This window comes from Calidris pugnax, unplaced genomic scaffold (assembly GCF_001431845.1).
Source record: "Calidris pugnax isolate Ruff unplaced genomic scaffold, ASM143184v1 scaffold148, whole genome shotgun sequence".
Taxonomy (NCBI): Eukaryota; Metazoa; Chordata; class Aves; order Charadriiformes; family Scolopacidae; genus Calidris; species Calidris pugnax.
Window position 1 is genome coordinate 257371 of NW_015090926.1, and position 24496 is coordinate 281866.

General features: G+C 42.1%; 1 protein-coding gene across 1 annotated transcript; it reads left to right on the forward strand.

The window, feature by feature from the left end:
• The first annotated feature begins 162 nt into the window (after positions 1-162).
• On the forward strand, positions 163-23003 carry REEP5 (receptor accessory protein 5). Its single transcript, XM_014951492.1, has 5 exons — positions 163-383; positions 595-688; positions 13424-13562; positions 18953-19121; positions 20505-23003. Exons 1-5 carry the CDS (start codon positions 266-268, stop codon positions 20552-20554), a joined length of 570 nt encoding a protein of 189 aa, XP_014806978.1. The 5' UTR covers positions 163-265; the 3' UTR covers positions 20555-23003.
• Positions 23004-24496: the final 1493 nt, after the last annotated feature.

Here is a 24496-nt window from a genome sequence, read left to right on the forward strand (position 1 = left end):
AGGTGGGGGGGGGCCGACCCCGGCTCGGCGGCACCCCCCGGCCTCCATTTCGCGGCGCGGTCAGGGCTGCGGAGGGCCGGCGGAAGATGGCTCCCTACTGCCTGCCGCCCCCCCGCCACCGCTTCCCCCCGGCGGTGGGGCCGCCTCCCGCCGCGGCTGTGGGCGGGAGGGCGGCGGCAGTAGGCGGAGCCTGTCTCTCCTCCGCCGTGTGCCCGGGGCTTGTGGAAGGCTTTGGAGTAAAGGGGGTGCCCGCGGCGGCCTGACCATGACGGCGTCGATGAGGCAGAGGTTTGATCGGTTCCTGCACGAGAAGAACTGCATGACCGCCGTGCTGGAACAGATCGAGAAAAAAACCGGCGTCAACCGCACCTACGTCGCTACAGGTGAGCTCCAGCTGCGCCCCCCTCCCCGCCACGCCGAGTCCCCCTCAGGGGATTAGGGGGCCGCCTCACACGGGGCGGAGGGGGTAGAGGGTGAGGGGAGGGGGGATACGGCCCATGGCTGCTGCCGCGGCTCCGGCCGCGCCCTTCTCGCTCCTCCTCGTCCCCCTCCGGCGCCCGCCCTAACGGCTGTCTGCTCTCTCTCCCCCCGCAGCCATCATCGGGGCGGTCGCCGTCTACCTGGTGGTGGGCTACGGCGCCTCCCTGCTCTGCAACGTCATCGGCTTCGGCTACCCCGCCTACGTCTCGTGAGTGTCGCGACTTATCCCCCCCTCCCCTATTTCTGATCGCGATGGTGGCGTGCGTTACCCGGGAGGGGTGCGGAACGACACGGGGGCGTGCGGGGACCCCCGCCCCGCAGCGGAGAGCCGGGGGGGTTCCCGCCGTCCGGCGAGTGGTACCCGGTGAATGACAGGGGGGGAGACGGCGGGTCCTCGCAGCGCGTTAACGCGTCGGGCTTCCCGGCCTTGTCATCATCGGGGAGGTAGAGATGCGGGATCGCCGGGTCCGCCCGGGTGCCGGTAGCGGCAGCGAGAATTGAACTGTTATTTGGGAAAACCCAGCCGTGATACTGTTGGTTGAGGTCGCCCCCGGGTAGGCGGACAGGCACCGGTGGAGCCTCAGCCTGCGTTTGGTGGGGAGCAGGAGGTAATTAATGTAATGGGCTGGCCACGGGGACACGTGTCAGAGCCCTCCTTTCCTCCAAAAACACCTACCCGATGAGAAGGCGGAAAGGAATACGCTGCACCTCCTCTTGGGTGTAAAAGACTTAAAAATACCCGATTTTTCAAGGGAAAGCCTCCTTAGAGATGTTTTGGTTTGAACAACATCTGGTATCTTCCGTAGGCATTATGTTGCTATTAGACCAAAATGGATTTCCTGTTAGGTAAGACCACAGTGGAGTACATTCCAAAAGACTTCAGAAATGTACTGAATAAAACCCTCTGTGTAGCCTAACGCGTTCATAAAATGGAAGCTCTTCACAGCTATAGGGCTATATTGTTGAAACACAGTGCTTGCCTTTTACGTAACTCTCTTTAAATGCAGTCAGCAACTTTTAAAAATATGTTCTCTGTAATTAGGTCTTGGGCAATACAAAATAAGTTCTTTCTCTTTTGTTTTCTTTTTCAGAGATATGGGAAATTGACTTAGTTTTAGACGCTCTTGAAATATCTTACGGTTGTGATGCTTAAAACTAAGCAATGGTTTTTCACACAGCACTAATTTAGGACAAAAACTCGGGAGAAACTTAGGTTTTATCTTCTGCAACACAATTCTTAGTGAAAGGACCACTTAAAAGATACTTTTTCATCAAAATCTGAAAGTGGAAATATCAGCAAATAAAGCTTCAAAACCTTAGAATAGTTGTGTAGGAATTATGTTTATGTAATATTTTTAGTCTGACAGGTCACTTTTAAACTTGCATAATTACTTTTTAAAATCCTATTTAAATTTTCAAATTTGTTTTAAAACTGGTTTGGGATTATATTTTAAATCTGCTGTTATGCAACTAGGGTGAATAAATTGATAATAAAAGCTCTTAGAGCTGTGGAGGCAAGATAGTAGCAAATCACATATGAATAGTGGAGTTTTATCTTCCAGGTGTTTTTTTTTCTACACCAATATGGAATTATTTTTTTTTTAAATCTTTTTATAGGGTGTCTACCCTTTTTCATGTTGGCAGATGATTTTAAATATATCCTAATGTGGAAAGTTACCTCCTGGACGGTAGTACCCTATGGTGTTTTGGGGTTTTTAGGGGTTTTTTTGAGTAATGGGTATGTGTGAATGAAAATAGGCTATGTTGCCCTTACTAGCCTGTACGGTGTTGTGGCATCAGTCTGACAGCAACACACCAGGACATCTGTGCTGTTTCCTGGGATGCCTTTCAGTCTGGAATCAAGCACGAGCTGCCTGACCATGAGAAAGAGCAAGAATCTTCTTTGGTGATTACGCTTCTTTTACCATATGGGTTTCTTTCTGTCTTGGTGCTGCTGTGCCACTCTCCATATCTACCGTAGAAGCTCTATCCCAATGCAGGGCTGAGCTGTGAGAAGGTAAAGCTGAATTACTAGAGTGATTCCTGCTTTCATTTTTGCAGCTCTGGATCCTGTACTGCAGTTGGGGTGCTGCCAAGTGCTGCCCTCCATGCTGAGAAAGCATAAAGACCCAAAGCATAAAGAACACTAGTCAGGATGGCTTGTTTATTCCTCTCTTCTATTTGGTCCATCCCTCTTGAAAAGACAGCTGAAGAGCCTGATGTATGAACTAACAGTAGTGAGATTTGCTTCCTACCATTGGGCAGAAAACAGTTTTCACCTCTTTTTGTAGCTGCAGACACCCTCAAATGGCTTTTGCTGTAAAAGCTGTGGCTTCTGGAAGAGGTCAGGAGCAGCAAACAGAAGGTAGGGTGCAGGGTGTTCCTTTGGTGTTTACACAGGTGTTTCAACAATGGAACCAAGCCTGAAACGTCTCAGAAAAGTACTGAAGGAGAAAAAGGAGATTACTTTTTCCCAGTTAACTTTTTTCTGCTGTGTATATATAGATCATTGTATCGTTTCTGCATTGTCAGTGTCTGAATTGCATAAAGTGAAAACCAACAAAGTACTGACCCAACAAAGGGTCAGGTTTCCGTTCAGGAGAGAAGACATTCATGAAGGAGTGCGACAGATATCTGTGTTTTTCAAGGGAGACCACCTTCTGTCCTTACAGTTGTTTAAAATGGCAAGCAGGCTCCTGGGTGAGTGGCCCATTAGGTGTGTTCCAACTCTGTTTTATTGGGATCTTAGTTCTGGGTTAACTTGGTCATGGTAGTTACTGTTGATCTCTGCTTGCCTGAAAGAAAATGTATTGGAAAAAAAACAACCCCGGAGCAGGGTGCTCAGCTCAGATTTCATTCTCTTTACACGTGAAACCCAGGACCATTTTATGGATGTGGAGGTATCTGCCCATCAGGCCTTGTATATTTCTGTAGTTTATTTTCTTTGGTTTATGCTGTTCTTGGCGCTCATTGTTGGGGGTGTGTCGTGCAGCAGGTGGGAGCTCCAGTGGAGAAGCCCTGGAGGCTACTGTGGCTGCTGGGTTAGAGCTGGCAGATGGGGTGTGCCTGGCCACCACCATGAAGTGGTACAGCCATGGCCGTGCTGCTGCCAGCTTGCACATCACTGCCATCCTGCCTCCGCCGGGGCTCAAAGCCAACGCGAAGGGAGGGAGGGGGCAACTCCCCCAGTTTGTGCCTATTACAGCTTCAGGCCGGCACAGCTGTTGCCCTTCTCCTTCCCCTTTGTTCGTCCTCACCTTCAGCTTTTACTTTGTATAAGTCTTCAGTGGTTTTATACACGGAAGAGTTTCTTCTCTAGCGATACAAAATATTCCCCCCAAAATCCAAGTCTTCTATATGCCATGTCACCAGCAAGAGCCCACCTGAGGCTCTTAACGTAGGCCGTATGGCTGTTTCCCAGTAAATCAGACGGTCGGGATTAAAGTTTGTCATAAAATGTTAGCTTTATTACCAACAATTCTGTTAAGTGCTGTGTAATGAAAAAGAATAATTTATTTTAAGCTGAAATCTAATGGTTTTTTGCAAGCTTTTATCTTTGCAGTAGACCAGCATTGAAAACTTTAACCACAATCTGATAGAAGCAACTTCTTATACTTTTAGTGAGCTTTACCTGCACAAGGCAATACTCAGACTAGTAGATGGAAGAATTGAGTGTTGGCAGTGTATAAATAACATTGCCAGTATTTTCACTTCTTCTCTAAACTTTCCAGAGTTAGCCTGTTTAAATGTAACTCCACCCATAGCCAGTGGTGGTTAACTGCTTCAAAGAAATTTGAGTGCAAGCAGGAAAGGAGCCTTTGATGACTAAGAAGTGCGTGCAAAGGATTGGAAATTCCAGAGTGCTGTCATGTTCAGTTTTAAAAGTTGCAAAGATGAAAATAGCTTTGGGCATTAAAATGTCTGAACTTATTACTAGTGTCTTCAAGGAAGAAAAGCAATATAGTACAATTACGCCTCTCTGCTTTCCCTAATTTTATGCTGTTACTTCAGCAATTTTTACTACATATAAGCGCTGCTCATGGCATTTTACAAACAGGAAACAATCTAGATTGATTGTAGACAAGTATAAACACACAATTCAAGTCTTAATATTGTCATGCTGTCTTGAGCCTGTCACCTAGCTCCTTTGCCTCTTCTGGGAGGGAGAACGGGAACACTGCTTTTCTTTGGTCACAGTTGTTTAGAAAATGTAAAGTTGTTCCTGTATTTATTGAGAACTAAGGCAGCAATTTTGCTTTCTCTTAACAGATTTGGAGGAGGGTGCTTACATTTTTCCTTCATGGAAAAAGCTGTACGATATGCTAATGTTCACCAGTAATGCTCTGCTGCCGCTTCATAAAAGCAATTTGAGAGGCCTAGTGTATCTAACCAGATTCACACCCCTCTGTATAAATATAAGCAGAAAGTTTCCAAATCTCTCTGCACTTAGGCTCTTTCATCTCCCAGTTGATGCTCTTTTCATGGAGCTTCAGGGACCAAAAAGTGTATTTTGACTTTTTTGTGTATGTTCTGCCAGATCAGTTCCTCCAAACATGCTTGCTTTCTGTCTTTTAGGTTTTTGAGTGCCATGTTTAAAATAAAAGCTGTCTTATCTGTTGGTTGGACAAATGATGTGCTTCCTTTTCTGGAGATAGCAAGTGGCTAGATACAAGAGAGAGCCTAATATTATGATAACTGTAGGAAAACTTTAATTTATCTTCTGTATCTTAAATTCAGGTTAAAAAGATAAAGTTCTCTGTTACTCAGATGGGTCCACAACCTGAATTAAACTCATTGAAAGATCTCCAGTTTGTAATTGATGTAGATACTATTTTTAGGGACTGCAGATGTGTTTCAGGCATAAAAGAAGGCATTTTACCAGACCTTCTTGGTACTGCATCTTGCATGCGCTGCTCTCTCTGACTGTATTGACCTCTAGCGACTTGGTTTATGTTGGCCTACAGTTGTTAAAGGAATAGTTAGACTTTCCTCAGTGAGGTTTGCTGGAATATAGTTTTAAACTACTCTTACTCCTGGTGAGTCACAGCACTTCTAACATTTAATGTTTAGCATTGCAGATCCTAAATGCTGGAAAGGTGAGCGGGAGTCGAAAAGTGAGATTAAAAAAATGCAGATTATTGTTAGCTGCTTTTCTCTTTTCCCTGTTCTTTTTGTTGTGATGACGTACTTTAGTTATATTTTAAGTCTTTCTGCACAGCTATGAGGCTGACCTGCCACAGGAGAGCTGGCAACATCTTGATATACCAAAGGGAAGGAAGCCTACTTGTCACTATGCACATAGTGAGCAAGGCACACAGTTTTTAGAGGAGTATAATGAGGCTGTAGGAAAAGAAATTCAAACGTCTGTGTGAGGGTCTGTGAACGCTAGATAAAGATTTAATTATTTTTAATAAGAAAAGTTACAAATTTTTGTTGCCACATGGTTTAGCAGCTAGCGCCGCACTTGTAAATTCTTTAGGTCTCTGCAAACCAGCCTCAACCCAGTCCGAATTTAGTCCCCAGCCTAAAACTCTAATCTCCTTCCTGCTCCCTCATGAGTCAATTTTTAATTACATTCAATAATTCAAACTGTAGGACTTTTGTTTCTAGTTAGAAACTCCTTACGCAGTAATTACCTCGAAAAAGCAGCATTTTACCGAGACAAGTCTGAAAACGTTGCACCGTGATTATATGCTTTGCTGTACATTTGCAGATTAAGGCCATATGATAATTCTTTTGCCAACATTGCAGTAAGCGGAACTAAAAAACAGTAGTAGAGCTCTAAGAAAATGATACTTGAAATATAGAGTGTACAGGGTTGGACAGGTCGACAGGAAAATGTAACTTTTATTCTTTCTGTGTTGTTGTAAGCATGTAGCAGCGGCCCAGTTTTCCTCCATGTGGTCGCAGCAGTGCTGTTTGGTCTCAGTGCCTGCACCCCAAACAGTAACAGCTGTGGAGAGGCAGCCAAAGCCTGTGAAACGTTTTTTCCCTCCGATAAAATCGGCTGTCGCAAGCAGAGAAGCGTTGTGTTGTGGATCCTTAGCAAGCGGCTTCCTCTGGTGGGACGTGGCATGTCTGCACCACGCAGGCTTTTCTCAGGCTCCCTCGCTGCACGCAACTTCTCCTTCTTGTCAATACCTTCAGGAAGGACAACCCAAAAGGCTTCAGTAATGTAAGCTGGGATTGGGTGTTTCCAAAAGGGGGCTTTCAGGTCCTAGCATGCAGCGCAGCAGTACTGGTCTCACGGCTGATGTGGACATGTGCAGCCGGCTGTGCAGCTGGTAAAGCTTTTATCCTGGGACTGCATACACAGGGGAGTCCCGCTGAAGCCCTCTGTGACTTCCCTTGCCTGTCTTAAGGGTGCAAGTGGAGGAAATCCCCCTTGGAGAGGGAGCGTGTGGATGGATGGCTTCTCCGGGAGTGGAGACCTGCTGCACAGCGCTGCCCACGTAGCCTGGCCCGTGTGGCAGAACAAGCAGTAACCGAATGGTTTGGCAGGCTGGACTGAGGCACTGATGCATGTTAATCCCAGGGAAAAAAGCCTGCGTGGGTGTGTGTTTGTGGGGAGCTGGTTTTAACCTGAGTCAGAACTGGGAAACTGACTCATAGTGTGGCCCTACAAGTACATTTTCCAGAAGAAAGCGGGCCAAGAATGAGCAGAGAGCAATGAAATGAGAGGATTGCTGCTTTTTTGGAGGAATCTAGCTTTGTGCTGAGTTAATAAGTCATCTGTACAACTCGCTTCACTGGTGGGCAAGATGGCATGTGCCACAGTCTCCATTTCCTTTGAAGAAACGAAGGTAGAACCCTTTGTACTACTGTCATGTTGTTTGTTACTGTCCTCTCATAATATTTGTCCCTGCACAGACAGTGAGGAGCACCCCTTTGCTATCCTTCATGAATTTGTCTCCTGCTATCTTCTGGATGCACAACATTTTGAGAGAGAGGAGATGGTGGACTTACACTGCAGCAGCTGTGCAAGTGCATTTGGCAGGAAGATGTTTTCAGTATCTGCAAATGCATGACTCTGCTATTGGAGTCAGTAAGGAGGAAGAACGATGGAAGACAGAAGGCTTTTTAACTGGTGGATGGCAGTGTAGAAGACAGAATGATAAAGCAAATACAAATGGGCAGGTAGTTGTTTTCACTGAGATAATGCGAGGAGACCGCTTGCCAAGATGAGCCTGAGATGAGGATGACAGAGAGGCACCAAGCTGAGGTAGTCTGTGGTGCAGGGGAGTCTTGATCTCACAGAGGTGTCTGGATAGATAGCTGGAAGTAAGTTATTTTTGAATCACCATAACCTGCTGTAAAGAGTTGCAGCAGACTAGTAAGTGTAAGGGAATTTCAGGGTTGGTTTAGGTTAAATGGAGGGGGGGGGGAAAAGTCATGCTTGGCTAAGACCGTCACAAATATGCCTGTCTACTCATTTAGTGTAACACTGATTACAAAAAACAAAGGACGGAAGCACAAAATGGTCCAGTCTTCCCTAACTACAGCATCAGCACTGGGCTTAACGGAGGCTAATTTTTTGTCTTAAACTTTATTTATACAAGAGTTATCAGATGCACCTTGTAAATTGCAGGGATTTGAGTGATGACTTCACATGAGCCTAGAGCAAATTTTAATTAGGCTTTTTTTTCTTTATTTCTGGCTTCCACATTGGGACTTGGCTCAAAAAAGCCCCACAAAACAACCCCAAATGAAAACCCACCCCAAAGTTGTAGCTGGTGTACTTATAATATGCTTATTCTGTGCGTACTGGATGTGTGAATTAACTCTAACAGTGATTTGTTATGCCAGAGCTAATTCAGGAATGTGTAACAGCCTTGTATTGCAAAAGAGCTCATTTTTTTTGTTGTTGAAATGAGTCAGATGCTTAAAGTGAAAAAACTCAACTTGGCAGCTTTCTAAAATTAGACCAGTGTCTGTTACTATCAGGTAACAGGATAAAGTAAGAAGGATTGATCTAGAGTTCAATTTGACTGATTCTAAGATGCACGCAGTCAAAATTGAGCTGGTACTCTTGATATTGTAGCTACATAAGCTGATACGAGCCTTGGGCTACTGCAGAGGCTGGCAGTCTCTGCTGTTCCTTGTTGGCATCACCAGCTAGCTGGGTTTTTGGGGAACAGATCTGACTGAAGTTTTTACTTGGCTCCCCATCTGTCTGCGCAAGTTGCAGTGCAGGTCAACAGCAGGCCATTTTCACTGCTGGACAGGCATCTGTTTTAAAAATAATTTTAATTATTCACAATAATAAATTTTAAAATTTAAAATAAAGAATTTAGATAATTTTTAAAATAATTGAAATAATGAAAAATTATTTTAAAATAATTTAATAAAATGTTTACCATCTAGTCTACTGGGAGCTGATCCTAGTGACTGCTTGTACCTCCAACGTGCAGAACTACTGTACGTAGTTGAGTCTCCTCTACAGTTGGTGTAGAGGTGATACAGGTGGGACACAGGAAGAACCGCACCACCACGGATTAAGCACAAAGAGTAAATTTAGTCTTGATATCTCATGGAGCGGTGTCATCCGGGGGGCGGCACACAAGTGGGGGCTCTGGCTCCAAGGAGCTGTGTCCTACCTAGAGAGCCCTGTGAACCTGCTGTTCTTGCCTGTGTGTTGGGAGTTCAGGCAGGGGGAGTTTTCCACTGGGCTTTAGTTTTTCCAACAGCAGGGCAGGAATCTTAGGCATGTTCGATAGGGTGCTTCGAAGTCTATCACAGGCCTGTGCTGTCTAAGCACAGATGTTCTACTTGTCAAGCACACAAGACTAAACAACGATAAGTGTGATTTATGTTTTTTCCAACACCTCCGCTGCAGGTCACTTGAGCGTGTTTATATTCATCCTTGTGGACTTTCCCTTATTGTCTCGGTGTCTCGGCACCGTATAAAATCCTTTGTGATGTGTAATTACTACACATAACTAACATGGCATTTAGGCAAATCAGTAGTAGAAAAAATGTACAGAAAACCTGACAGTATCTCTTTTCTTTTTAAATTTGAAACCATAGGCTTTGGATGCTTCTTCCTTTATTAGGACATTGTAATGTTATGTGCTAATAGACTGTCTAATTGCTCTTACAACGTATAAATAACTGTTACAGGAAGGCTATCCAAAAGCTGGCTGCACTGCTGGTTCCTCTTCATCTGTACCTTTTCACATATTGATGGAGATTGCATTTTGAATATTGCACTGATTGATTCATGACTTAACAGGGGGAAGAATAAAATGTTCTTGGCTTGAAGCAACATGTATGGTCTGTCTCCTAAGGTTAATTGTGCAGAGCATTACAGCAGGGTAATACCTATTAACTTAAAAGAATAAATCTAGTTAGGGGGGGATTCTTGAGTTGAAAAGAGTATAGTTGTAAATAGATGAAAACGTGTCCATTCAGATACTCTACATAACTTACTGCACTTACTTACTCTGGGATAAAGGGTATTTTCTGTGACTTATATTGAAATAGACATATTGTAGACTTATATAGACTTATAGACATATATATAATAGACTTATATAATAGACTTATATTGAAAAGCAGCAAAGGATGGAGATAACTTTTGCCCTTTTATTTATCAGGGACATGTTAGGCTGGATTTCCACTGGCAGTCAGATGAGGGACATCTTTCCCATTTAGAAGCAGAATATTTATAAAATGCTTGCCTTTCCTTGACTTAAGTTAAAAAATTCATGCACTGATGGCCCTGCTATATCCTACTTCTTTCCTCCCTCCTGCTAGATGGGGTTGGGGCTCACAGATGCAGTTTGTGCCTTTCCTCAGAGCTGACGTAGCTGTTGCCTTGGTGAGTGTGGTAGGGGTCTACCACCGGAGGTTGGCCCTTGGCACCCACCGAGATCAGACCATTAGAGGAGGGGAAATGTACTGTTTCCTACAGCGTGTGGGAAAACGCCACGTGTGGATTTAATGCTGCGTATCAGCTGGTTAAATCAGAGGGGTTTTGACTGCTTGTAGTACTGCTGCTTGTGACTGACCATGAAAGTGTCTTGCTCATGTGTTTGCTTTTAAGACATCACCTTAGGGAACTCAGCAGCAGATGGTGAACGTTCAAGGGGAGCACACCCATGGCACTGTGTTTAGGAACTCTCACAGGCCATCCGTTTTTCCAGGAGAGAAGATAATAGAGTGTTCCTCATTAACACAGTGATACGCCATCTGCCCTTTGGCACAGAATTAGAGATTCTAAGGTTTTTTTTATGAAAAAAGATTTTCATGATTACTAAGATGACTTTAATAAAGTTAACAAAAATTAAACAATTCATCCTTAAATCTGTGGATGGCTTCAGACAGTGGCTTGAAACTGTAAGACTGTTAGCAGTTTCACTGCAAAGAGTTAGTTCTCTCACAGATACTGAGGTAGCATGCTTAAGAGTGGTAAAATGAGCCTCCCGCTGTATGCCTCTAATGGAATTGTCAGCAGAACCAGAGAAAATCACAGCGAACCCCCACTAAGCAAGTTTTCCTTAACACTGAGAAACTTTGCAAATAGTTCCTTTCTTTCCTCCATTTATCCACCACTCCAGCTTCCCTACTAGTCACTTTTTTCCTTCTGTCCAGAAGTACAATTTCACACCTTGAAAATAGATCAATAGCCCTCTCCCTTACCTCCCACCTTGGTTTTTTTGTTGTTTTGGGGGTTTTTTTGTTGTTGTTGTAGGGCCCCCTCACGCAGCAGTATTAGAGTACTGGAGAGGGCATAGAAAAGATGTGGTTGATAGTGGGAGGGCAGGAGGAGCTGAAGTTGGCACTGCCTTTGAGCAAGGCTGCCTGGACTGCTGTTTCCTAACAGGGTGTTGTTGGGAACAGCAGTAAGCAGACCTGCTGCTCTCCAGCTGTGGAAAACCTGTTCTTCTAGTTGTGCTGATGCAGTACCTCAATAACACGCCCCTGTTGTGCACGATGGGGTATGGGCAGGAGCGTTCTTCCCGTTGCAGGACCCTGCTGACCAGCCACAAACTCTAATGGAAATAATGCATAAATTAAGTATCAGATCCTCGCATTGCATTTCAAAGTAATTCAATCTAGTAGCTACGCCAATTCTCTCTGCGTGTGGTGGGGTTGCTGGTGCTTTTGCTAAAGCATAAGGCGTGTCACGTGATTGATTATTTTTTTTCTTTTGGTTGTTTCCCCCCCCCCCCCCTTCTGTATTTACAGAACTAGGAAGTGAGAGAGTCCAAAAGGTTTCTCAATTCACAAACCGGGAAATGTACTCACAGCCAGCCATCTTATCTGGTTTCCATTTTGTAAACCTCCCTAACTCTCAATCTTTTTTATGGACTAAAGGAAAACTTTGCACCTTTGATCTATCCCACAGATGCTGCTTCAGCAACAATATAGCTGATATTAAAAGAATAAGTTGTAAAAGAATTAAAAGGAAATTAGTTAAGCTGAGGCCACAGACTTTAGTCCTACAGCATGAGCGGAGAGGACAAATGCCTTTTAATACTCATAAGCTTCATATTATGAGGCTTACAGGTGCTAGCATTTACTTCTAAAACTTCTTACAGTGTTAATCTGGAACTTAGTGAGTCTAGAGTCTTCACTTCATTACTTGTACGGAAGGAAGCACACGTGCATCTTTCTTTCAACTTCTATTTTCAGAACTGTATAAACTTGAATTGCGTTCTCCTAGCAGTTGGAGAACTGAAACCCAGTTAGTCATCATGCAGAAAGCCCAAGACTGTGCTAGAGATTGCTTCCCCCTGTTCTTAGTGCCATAGGCTACATCAGAATTTGTGAGTCCCATGGGAATGGATTTATAGAGCAAACCAATGGGTGATGTGGATACATAGTCCTGCAGTGTACAGTGGGGGTACCGCTTCGCCTCTGCTTCTGCAGACCAAGTGCTTGCTCGTAGTTAGAGCAAATCTTAACAGTTTGCCTTCTTGGTTCACCTAATGCATGCACATTATGAGTAAAGATACTTGACCTTCACTTCAAAATCCTGAACTAGGTTTAAAATTTTTATGTGGATGATTTTTATACCGGGCAGCACTGATCTGTTATGATCCCAGTAAGAAAGGCATTTTAATTCTGTAATGCTTCATTTGAAATGCTATTTATTAGAGCTAAGACTATAAAGAAAGGGAGAACAGTGTAGACAATCTTATATCCCTGTAGGTGCTGGGAACCACAGGTTGTGCAGCCCTGAAGGGGCCTCTGATCCACACACAGCATGCTGTGCAGACCTCCTCTGTAGATAAGGTTACCTCATTCTGATAATTTAAGCTATTGTAGGATTTGTCTTTGAAGACAATAACTCTATTCATCATTCCTACTGTCAAAGAAAGAGTTTTTTGTTAGATAAAGAGAAGGCCACACAGGTGGTGCAATCACTGGTGTCCCGTGGGAGCTGCCTGTGGGGTGCTCTGCTTGAGGGAGCTTCCTGAGTTTCTCCTGTGACCAGGGGATTTGTGCAGGGCATCACAGGCCTGAGAGGAAAGCTGTGTGTGCAGCACGGGCTCACTCAGGTTAACTGCTACATGGATGACTAATGCTTCAATGCACAATAGTCTTCTGGTCAGGATTACCACAATACCTCCAGAACTGGAACTGGCCAAAGATTATCCCCGTTCTTCCCTGCCCCATGAACGGTCTCATGAACAAGGTCGGGATGCTCAGGCTTTTTGTTTGGTTCTGTTGAGGGTTTTTTTGTAATCACATACCTAGAAATAGCTTGAGTGTCTTTTCTTTTTGAAGTCTGACATGTAGAAAAAACCTTTGCTGTTCAGAGATCTTGGGCACATGCTCTGTGTGACAGATACTATTTAGTTACTTTCTGTAGGGCATATAGAGTAATTAAATTATGAGGATTTACATGTAAAAGCAAATCTGAGTCATAAAAACTTGACCATTAGAGATGAGACTGATGCTACTGATCTGCTCACCTGTTTTGTTTTCCTTGCAGAATCAAGGCAATTGAAAGTCCCAACAAAGATGATGACACACAGTGGCTGACTTACTGGGTTGTGTATGGCGTTTTCAGCATAGCGGAGTTCTTCTCTGATATCTTTCTGTCCTGGTTCCCTTTCTACTACATGCTAAAGGTATGTTGGTTCACTTGAGCCCTCTCCTAAAATAACACTTCTGATATAACTGATTTAATGCATTCAAGAAAGGATAGATGACAACAGGTTCCCTTGGAATCATCTCTGGGTCACATCTTATTTTTAGATGCTGGTTACTGTAAATTAGCACTACGAAAGTGAAAGTGATCTGTTTACAGCTGATGATTTTGTGAGGCAAGAGGGGAGGTTGGGGTAGGTGGCAAGGAAGGGTCTGCCATGTTTTAGGAAAAAGAGGTGGTGTAGCTGTGCCATGGAAAGACAGTTCTTTGTCTTGGTGTTCAGGTAAATTTGGGCAAAATGATGGTGTCCTAAAGAGTGGCTCTATTTTTGCTTAAGTGCATTAGTGAAAGTGGAGAGTAAAATCACAAAGGCAGAAAAAGGAAGTGTCAACATCTGTGCTATTGGGAGCAAAGAAGGAAATCGCAACCTAAGAGTAGTTTGAATCGTACAGGTTTCATTTTTAATTTAGCCTACTTTCCTGAAAGGAAATGGCAGGTATCATGGGAGCTTGTTGCTATTGTGCCTTTGTTAGTAGGGGTTGACTGCCAACAATGATTTGCTTAATGTGTTCCAAGCTTTGTTTGTCAACTAAAGTGTGATGTATCATCAATCAACTTTAACATGTTAAATTACTCTAGGGGATAGCCAATTACCATGTACACTGTTGAGTGGGAAACATTTTAGAGAGTCAGTTGTTTAGCTCGAAGAACTGCTACCTATTTTCTTTTTCAATGGGTTGTTCTATTCCTTCTCTTTTCCTTTGGTAGCCTGGTTCAACCCCACCAAAGTTCTCAAAAGGATTTGCTTTCCAGGTATTGTGATGGGGTCGTTTAAAATTTGGTAAGGTCTGATGTTGCCACATGGTTTTTCCAAGAAATGCTGTATTTTAGAGACAGAAACCTAGTTGGACAGCTGGGTTACACTTCTGCATTTTTGCTTTTGAATCTTTGACAGGCATCAACTGTACAATCATTTGGACACTTACTTCCCTAGCTGCCTAAGAAAAAGCACATATTTAAATTACTGCTTCAAACAGAAAGTATTCTGGCCTGTCTCACAAAGTTAATTCTCTCCCCGCACACACCTATTTTTTCCCTTAATTGAAAACAAAAATATGTTTTCCATTTTAAGCTTAGTGGTTTTGCAGAGTTTTTAAGAAGAATCTGCTAATTTTGAAGTTTAGCATGGGTAAAACATACATTAAAATTTTTACTGCTTTAAGACATTAAGACCAAGCCCAACAGTGATCAAAGTGCAAGTTCTTCTGATCTGAATGGGATCCAAAAGAATTGCTTACGGGCCTGGAAGAATCTGTCCTTAACCACTGGACGCAGTTACTTCACCTTACAGTTCAGCAGGGTTATGGCCTTACCCCTTGTCTGCAGGGATGCATGCTCGCAGTTCTGAATTCATACGGTGTCTTTTCAGAGCTGTTTCTCTGACTCTGTGGTGGTAAAAGATGCGGCAGTGGTTTCTTCATGCCAGCACAGCGGCCTTTCTGAAGAGCAGGCAGGTGCGGTTCGGGGTGACCTGGCAAATAAAGACCAACCACAAGAGGCTCAGGTAGCACGGTATCAGAGGTGCCACATCTACAAGTAGTGGTGGCAACAACAGAAAGGTACTTTTCTCAGTTCAGCAAGAGCAAACACAAGGAAGCAATTACAGCTTTCTAGGATAGCTGCTGAAGGCAGATAGAAGTATTTACTCTCAGCAGTGGGTAGTAGGAGAGGTTTACTTTTGTGATACAGAGGCAGGCAGAAGGTGTTGGCTGAGAGTCAGAAAGTGTTGCTGACTGGGTAGGAGGATGGAAGTTACTCCATCTGAGGAAAAGGAGAAAGCAGCCAGCTTCTAACTTAAGTACATCCATGACTAAAACCTCTTGTAGCGTAGTTTGTGATGTCTCCATGTCTCTTTTATGTTATGAAATAGTAGCCCAAATTCACGCAAATTTCAAGCTTGCTTTCGTTTTCCAAATATGTTAAATTTTCATATTCACACTGATTTGATACAGCCTGTAGCTTCTACTCCAGACTGAGTTGTAGCTGTTCAGCATTTCTATATACCTTGATGTGCGGAGGCACTGATTGTAGCTGCTCCCATATTCCCCTAAGTCCAGAGCCTAGGCTCTGTGACCTCAAATTTTCAGCATACTAGGAATTTTTATAGGTGGGAGAAAGGCATGTTCAAGAACTCCTTCAAATTTGTTATTATATTTGCATATACTTTTGTTCTTCAGTTGAAAACTGTTTTGAGATTTCTTTGGTTTTGTGGTTGTTGGGTTGTTTTTTTTTGTAAGGTGTGCTTTTTATTTGTCTGTGTTTTTTTTTCTCTGAAGCACAGGACATGCATGCAACTCATGATTTCATGTGTATGTGATCTGTTTTTCAATACTTCTATTAATTATTTAAAGATTTCTTTAGCATTCAGGTATTAAAGTACTGAAGCCAGTGAAAGTAGTAGAGGTTACCATCCTAGGAGTGTTCCCAGTGGTGGGAAGGAAAGGAAACTCCTGACTCAACTGGGTGGCAGTCTGACTCTGCTTCAAGACAGAGATCCCCTCCTCTCACCCATGCAATTAATTACTGATTTTGACTAAAGAACTACACTCCATTAAAATGAACGCCTTGTTTTAAAGACTGCAGTTGTCTGTACGTTCATATTTGTGGTCATGTGAGGCGCGTCTTGGGTTTTCTTTGTCTGTAGAAGCTTGGAACTGGCCCTGGGCAGGGTTTCTGTGTTTCTTAGCTGCAGTCACTTCCTCTGCTGCAGTGGCAAACCCAGCAGCGTTCCATTTCGTGCTGCTGTCTTTGATTGTGGTGTCAGAACAGAATGGCTTAAAGGAATATTTGCCCAGAAGACAGAAAAAAAAAAAGAAAAGAGTTTTTTCATGGTAAAGTGCCCACCAGTAAGAATGCCTACCAGGATCATTCCAGCAAATTAGAAGAAATAATTCAACATGCAATAAGATTTGGCACTGCTAAGTAGCAACTGATGCAGTATCATTAAGTATGGTCAGAGAAAATAAAGGCAAAAAGTGGCAGAATGTCAATTTTCAAAAGCTTCTATTGTTTGGCATTTAATATAACAGGAAGAATAAATGGTACTATCTTAGGTTGTTATCTTTCACTAAAAGCTGAGAAGTATATTGATTTTATTTCCTGTCAAAGAATACCTAGCCAATTACTGTTAGTTATTTCACTTGTCCCAATGTGCAAAGTTGTTACTTATTTCTTCTTAAAGCTTAAAGCTTACCTAAAATGATCGCAAATTGGTTTGGCAAAATTTCTGTAGAAGGCAGTTGTTATCCTCAGGAATCAGTGATCTTTTTCAAAGAGACAGCCTGTCAAGATACCTCTCCAGCTTGGAATATATCATAACTAATTTCCTCTAGAGCAAGGGGAATGAGAAGTGGCCATAAAGAAAAAAGGGGTAGCAATCTCCTCCAAAAGCAGTAGGTATTTCCTTCAACTGATGTGCATCAGGGGCATTAATCTTACTGTGGTGTACAATGCAGTTAAGAAAAGGCCAACATTTTACAGGTATGAAGAGCAGAAGTTACTGAACGTTCAGTCTTATTAGGATCCCATATCCTGAGATTGGAATGAGGACGCATATAGGGAAGATATTGCAAAATACTTGGAAGGCTTGCTTGAAGAAGACTGTGTGATTTTTATAATTCAAAAAGGATTTTATTATCTTTTTTTTTCCTTTTTGTTAGACTCAAATCAGAACATTTCTTTTAAAATAGCCTCTCTTGACTTAAAAATTTGACCATCACAAGGTGATTTATTTAGGAGTTCCTTGTGTGATACCATAAAAAATAATTTTGGATTTGGTGCTGTCTTTGCAGTGTTACAGTGGGAAATCAAAAGTATGAGGGGAAGAAGAGGAGGCAAAAATGTCTGACTAGGCACAGTGGAATTCTGAAAGGATACTATGATCAGACTAGTTTCTAGGAAATGCTTTTGTGCTATGCAGTATACTGGAAACCTCATAAATAAGTAACACTTTGCTCATATTTTTTAAATGACTTTCAGAATCTCTAGCACATGCATTGAAACAACTCTTTGGCTGCTGTAGATAGTGCTGAGAATACTGGAAAACTTCTGAAATTTAAGATATTTATAAGTGCTACTGTATTTAAATGCAGAGTTTTAAGTTGCGTATGGTTTTATTGTAGTTCAAATGATTAGTTTGATTTTTGGTGCCTAACTTAGCTAATTGTGTAGTTGTGTTTTTTGTTTCAGGAGGAAGAGTTCTTCTTGTCTCTCTCTCCTCCCAGAAGTGTGTGGAAATCCTCAAACATTTAGTCATGTCTAACATCAAAACATCAAAAAAAAGACCGTGTTTTGGCTGAGGCTGGGGTCATTTTGTGTGGTGTTTTAAGAAAAGGTGGTCTGTGAAAAGCTGTTCTGCCTTTATTTTCTGGAGAGGCTTTTGACACGGCATAGTATTGTACTATTTGTGTCTGGAAGGACTGCGCAGTGGCTGAGAAAACTTGCTTAATTTTGTTGCCGTTCTACCCTGCAAAATCTCTTTACGTATACTTTCAGAGCTCAAGCAAATTTAATTATGACACTTCTGTCCCACAAATGTTGTGATCTTGCTTCGTGTAGCTGTCTTTGTATCGTGTATGGTAGTAGAATTGAAGCCAAATAAAGGAGCTTCAGTAGTAAAGACAGGTAATTGTAATACATGTGATAGCTGTCTTTCTGATCCCTTTTGTAAGATGCAGAAATATTACCCCCGGCTCTCTGGTGTTTGGGTGTTTTTTTACCCCAGAGAGCAGATTGTGCTGTAGAAGCTGTACCTAAACTGCGCCATCCAAAAGCATTGCCCTTGTCCGTGCGCAGGGTATGGCTTGGGTCTGTCTTCCCTCCTCCTCACTTCAGCTCTGGGATGCACAATCTCTTTTTTTGCCCCACTGCATTTTCAAAGCAGGGAGAAGAGAGGGCAGGGATACCTTTTGGCTGGATTTAAGGGATCTAGGGGCCGAGAGCTTCAGTCAGGCCTGTGCCACATAGTTTAGAAGTAGCCAGGGAGATTAGCAGGGTTTAATCAGGTTTTATATTTCTACCTTCCAAAAAAAAAATAAAAATACATGCAGTCTTGATACACCTGTTACCAGATCAGCTTTACTGCTACAGCTGTCCTTCTTTATCCTTATCAGTATCTATTAAATTATTCCAATTTAAAGATTCACTGTATGTAACTGTACTGATGTGCCTGCTCATGGGACCGTGACCATACTAAATGAAGAGGATGATGTACTCTTTCAAATGTGCTTGACCCTCTGGCAGAGTTTGGCACACTACACCTTGTCTCCTGCTCATTTCTTCAGCTTATGCAGATGTTCTTGTTCCTTGTAGTGTGGCTTCCTGTTGTGGTGCATGGCTCCAAGTCCTTCGAATGGGGCAGAGTTTCTCTATAATCGAATTATCCGGCCTTTCTTCCTGAAGCACGAAGCTCAGCTCGACAGTGTTGTTAAAGACCTGAAAGACAAGGCTGCAGAGACTGCAGATACCATCACTAAAGAAGGTGAGGTCTGAAATGACGTCAAATAGGAGGAATTTCCCTGAGCAACTCTAATATTACAGCTGGTATTCATCATTTGGGGAGAAAAAATTGTAAGACGATGTATGTGTAATGGAGAAGTTAAATTTGGGTGAAGATGCCAAGAAAAGAGGATTGCAGTGGATCTTACATTATAGGAGTGGAGTTATGCTAGAGTGAGTGCAAGCTGCATGAGTGGGATAAATGGCTAATTAGTTTGTGTGTCTTCCCACCGCAGTTTATATCACTGTAAACATTCTGTCTATAAGCAGGTCCAAACATCCTCACGAGATACCTTTCAGTGTATTCTTGTATCTCCTAAAATAGCATCTCAAATGCCTGGTAGTATAGAAGGGCTGCCAGCTATGTAGTAAAGCAGATCCAGTAAACAGCAACACATGAAATTTAGTATTCCCATCTGTAAGTTTTATGTATTTTTCCTTGCTCTGGAGGTCAAAGGATTCTGAGCCCACTCTTAAAGAAATTACTTAGGTTTTCATATGGTTAGGATGAATATTATCGAAGACTGTAGATTGCTTAATTTTTACTTCTATTTCCTTGCATTCTATAGTGGACCCTTGTACTCTAAAGTGTCTCGTGATAGTTTTATGAATCAGAGAAGGAAATGTATTAAGTAGCTAAAATAAAGATTTATTTAAATCTCATTTGAAAGGAAATTTATTTAGAAGATATTTCAATAGCACCTTAAGTCTCCTTTCTCCCCAGACAACACATGCAGTATCATTTGCTCTTACCAACTTAAGCAATTTTCCTGTTGGTATTTAAATGATCTGCCTTTCTTAACTACGGTTGGGAGTTTTGCTGCATGACCCTTCCTGAATCATTATTGTTAGACAGGTATCTTAAATAATGTTCTTCCTTCCATGAGGGACATGGGATTTTTATGTCCTCATTCAATCACTTACTATTCCTTTTTCATATTTTTACATATAGTGATTTCCACATACATGTATTTTTTAAGAAATCATGCACACATGTGCATGCACAGATGCATGTACAGACACGTGTTAGCATTATTCCAGCCCTGTTTCATCAGCTTGATAATATATTTCTTGCTGTAAACCTGTGCGTCCTAAATGCTGTGAGCAGCTCTGTTTCATTGATGTAATGGTTGTAAGTTAGTTTGTGCTGCTCCTTGCTTATGGTTTATTTTTTTAAATCTTTATATGGTCAGTTCTATCACTATGTCATGTGTATGTGTGTACAAAAGGTATGATTTTCTTTTGTGATGTTTCTTTTGTGGTCTAAAAGGAAATTTTTTTTGTTTTTTAATGCAGCTTAGTAACACTGATTAAGCCACTTGGGCTGTAGGCCTCTAAGATTAAACTTGCTTCTATTTTCCTGCAGCCAAGAAAGCAACAGTGAACTTGCTAGGTGAAGAAAAGAAGAGTACTTAAGCTATTAACTGGATAAAGTTTTCCTGCCACCTCCTTTATGAAGCTTGATGTTACTGGGAGCTGTGGTATGATTTCGAGAATATTACCTTGGAAACATTTTGATATATTAAAGGAATGTGTTGTAAGTTTGCTGACTACTTTGCTGTGTCTGTATAGAAAGTAAGCATTTTTATTTAAAAGCAATGCAGTGGGCAGCATCTGAAGCTTAATGAAAATATTTTATTCATCTTCATGCAGAAGAAATCTTTCAGTAATCTCTTTCTGCAGTAACATAAATAAAAAGTATATATCCCACAGGCTCTGCACTTTAGTTGTCTCTTTGTGTATGTAATTACTCTTAACACTTTGACTGTGGTGCATCTGGTAACATGAAGATATTGTATAAGGAAAATACTAGTCTGAATGAATCTTCTTTGAGTATACAGGGAATTATTGACAGAGATGGCAAAATGGATGTATTCCCCACCAATAAAGTTGTAAATGATGAAATTACATGTTCTAGGCACCTGATAATAGAGATTATTCACTGTTGCATGTTTTGTTGTAACACAATATTTGGTACAGTGTGTGTATTCTTAAATGGATAGATCCTAAATACAGGGAAGGGTAACTTCATTCAGGTGATCAGACTTATATTAGTGTGAAGTAATTTGCGAGAAATGGATGCATTGAGTTGCACAAGATTAGCACAAGATGACTAAAGTACAACTCCTGGCCTCTTCTTGCTAAATATAGTTGTCATCTGAAGTTGTTAGGAGAGTGCCTTTTAAGATCACACTCAAAAGCACAAACCACCTTTCGCTAAGGAGCGGTACCACCACAAACGCTTGTTCCTAAAGTCCTGTCGAAATATTTACTGCTTTGGGTGTCAGTCCCCAGAACTGCATCATTAATGGGATGGACTACAACCCCCATGAGATTTTTCTGCTCATAAAAATCTGCAGTCTTTTCTGACTGTGCTAAGAACAACTTTGCATGAGCACTGAAACGTCCCAAATAGAGATGCTATTGTCATTACTTCATAGATTCCTGACCAATCACTAAGAATGCAGCCAAAGAGAGTAAAGGCTTTTTTTTGGCAGTCACTGGAAAATAATATTTTTATTTAGATCTGAATCTGTATTTTCAACAAATTTAGCATGAATTACTGAGATCTCCCTGTTCTCATCTCTGTGCTTATGTTTCTTAAAGCCCACAGTAGTGCTATGACAGTTCTTAACTCACAGGATGTGCAGAAAGTAAGCTTAAGCTTTTGATATGATAAAAAGTGATTTCTGGTCCACAATATTAGATTCAAAAGATTTAATCTTAAAATTGAATTTTGAAGATTTTTTTGGCTTTCTGCAACAAGTTGGTACATAAACATTCACTGTAAATTTTCAGATGCAGGAATTTCAAAAGAATGAAGCACAGCAAGTCAGTTTTAAATTTGAGAGATAGGTATTATGAGAAGAGATGTAAAAGTGTCCTAAGAGAAAGCATTTTAAGCTTTAAGATGGAAAGCACAGCCCTTGTGGCTGTCAACTTGGAATAGGAAAGCGCATCATTTTCTGTAGGACAGCATTCAGCCTGTCATTTGAAGGGGATATCACAGCTCATCATTCCGTGACAACTTTATGTTGTGAGTGAGTGGATGTGCTGAAGGGGATAAAGTTTTCAGCAAAGCTGTAGATGTGAGTGAGTAAGAAGTTTGAGGTGGCAGACCATTTAAGTGATTTAATTTCTTGTCTTATCTTCCTCTGTCTTAAACTCACTGACCTTTTCTGTAAGCCAAACCAAATCCTAGTGCTGTGTTTCAAACACTGTCAGCTGTGTACATGGCAGTCGTGTGGTCAGTGTAAGTTAGTTTCACCTCTTGAAATAATAAGTAATAAATAAAAATAAAGACACATAATAGTCTATTTGATTTAGGTACAGAGTACTACGTAATTTCTCTAAAAGCTGCTGATAAATCTTAGGCTTTCTAAAGAGGTCTGTAGTAGAGACAGAGCTTATTTTTCAGTTCTCATATTATTCAACAGTTCTTCACTGTTATTAATGGGGATAAAACATTTCTAGCTAAGTGTTAAAACATTCTCTAAGAGACATATAACAGTTAGGCTTTAAATCAACTTCCTGTCTTTACAACTTGCTGTTTCTTGACCATCAGCTAGATTCAGTGCTTCTTTGTGGGATTTCTACTTGAAGTGAGACGACTGACTGTTGTTACCAGAATTCAATCTTGTTTGCCTCGGTGCAAGTAGGAGTGGCTGAATTTCTGCAGCAAGTTATCCTTTCCTGCAAGTCACTCCACTGGGCTGGCCCCGCAGATCAGTGCTCTTCTCAAAAGTCTTCTTCACAACATCTGTGTGCAAATGTTGGTACACGCATCTGCTCTGTGTCTGTGCTGAAATTGTAAATGTGCTAAATAAAAATGGATGCAAATAAAGAGATTCTTACAGGACCGGTATGATGCCTCAGTGTTTCTTAAGAACCACGTACCTCAACACTGAAAAAACAGTTCCTTTCAGAAGGCAGAAGGTCTTTACAGGATATTCACTTACTGGGTTTTTTTTTACACAGAACTTTTGTTACTGTGGAACTAGTAGAAGCCTCTCTAAAGGCGTGAAGGGAGTGCTGCTGCCGTGTGGCTGGATCTCGGGGTGCAGGCGAGCTGTTTTAGAGCCCCAACAGAGGGGTTTGGAGCACAGGCGGGTTCCCAGTGGTGAGCACCAGGGGCAGCTGGCTCCCAGCCTTGCTGGCCCCAGCTGGAACCATCAGCGCTTGGCACTCCTCAGAAACGTAGAGAGGAAGAATGGTAAACCACAGGGATTTCAAAGCGGTTTTTGCCCTCCTCCATTGACTTTCTAGTGTTTCATAAATGACCTAAACAAATACTGCTGCAAAGTTACTGGCACGTGCTGGGGTTACGTTCGCAGTTCTTTCTGCTGCCACTGTGGCTAGGACATTCCTTCTGCTTTATCCTACATTCCCAAAGTCAGCAAAAAGGAAAAAAACTTTGGAAGAACATTTTTCAAAACCCCACAGTGGTAACACCACCACAAGTGCTACTAAAAATGAAACCAAATTCTTCAAAGCATCACAGTTAGCAAAGCATAGAAAGCAGTATAAGGTGTCACTAATATTTGTGAGGTAAAACCCTCACAACTCTTTTTTTTTTTTTAATTTGATAAATCTAAGAAATTGTCTTGTGTTTGCATTCCGGTGCTGTCACCTCTGCTTAAATAGCCTGAGAATCAACACAAAAATACTACGCCCAGTTCCTTACTCACCCCCCACCCCCATTTCAGCCTCAACCAAGAGTAAGTTCCTTGTGGAAAGGAGGAATAACTGAGTTCTAAAAAAACGACCTCACAAAATTCTTGTAGATCATGTGAGACGGTCAGTATTGCCTGTAAACAGTGTGCCTGACAACTGTGGTGACCATCAGTCTTGTCTTTCCAGAGAACTTTTCTTTCTGGTGTGATGGAGTGAAACAGGGCTTGAGGTATCGCATCCTGGTGTCCCCTGTTCTCTCCCAGGTCCCACACGGCCAATGGCTGTGGGCCCCCCCATCGCCCTTTCTCCAGCCACTACCAGTGTGTTCAGATCTCCCAGCTTTTCAGGACCTTCAGCAAAAGGCAGCTTGTTTGTTTGGTAGCTATTTTAGCAGCTCTAATCTTCACCCAACCTGCAGCTCCACGTGTGCTGGCTGAACACCCAACTAAGTGCTGCTTGGTCAGAACAAACTGCCTGACAGGAAGGACAAACGTTCCCCTTGCCCTCCCCGGCCTGGGACATTAAATGTTTCTTCACTGAGTGATGCATTAACATGGTCTTATCTCCTGATTTGATCAGGAGATCAGGCCTCAGGGCTTGTGGGAACTTACTGTCTTTGAGACTTTGACTCTTTTTATCGGTTCAACCAAATGACTCAACAGGCTCAAAAGTTATAAAGCAATA

Coding starts and splice junctions, on each gene's coding strand:
- REEP5 (XM_014951492.1), top strand. CDS start 266: ATGACGGCGTCGATGAGGCAGAGGTTTGATCGGTTCCTGCACGAGAAG. Junction 689..13,423: donor GGCTACCCCGCCTACGTCTC/GTGAGTGTCGCG, acceptor TTTTCCTTGCAG/AATCAAGGCAATTGAAAGTC. Junction 13,563..18,952: donor CTTTCTACTACATGCTAAAG/GTATGTTGGTTC, acceptor TGTTCCTTGTAG/TGTGGCTTCCTGTTGTGGTG.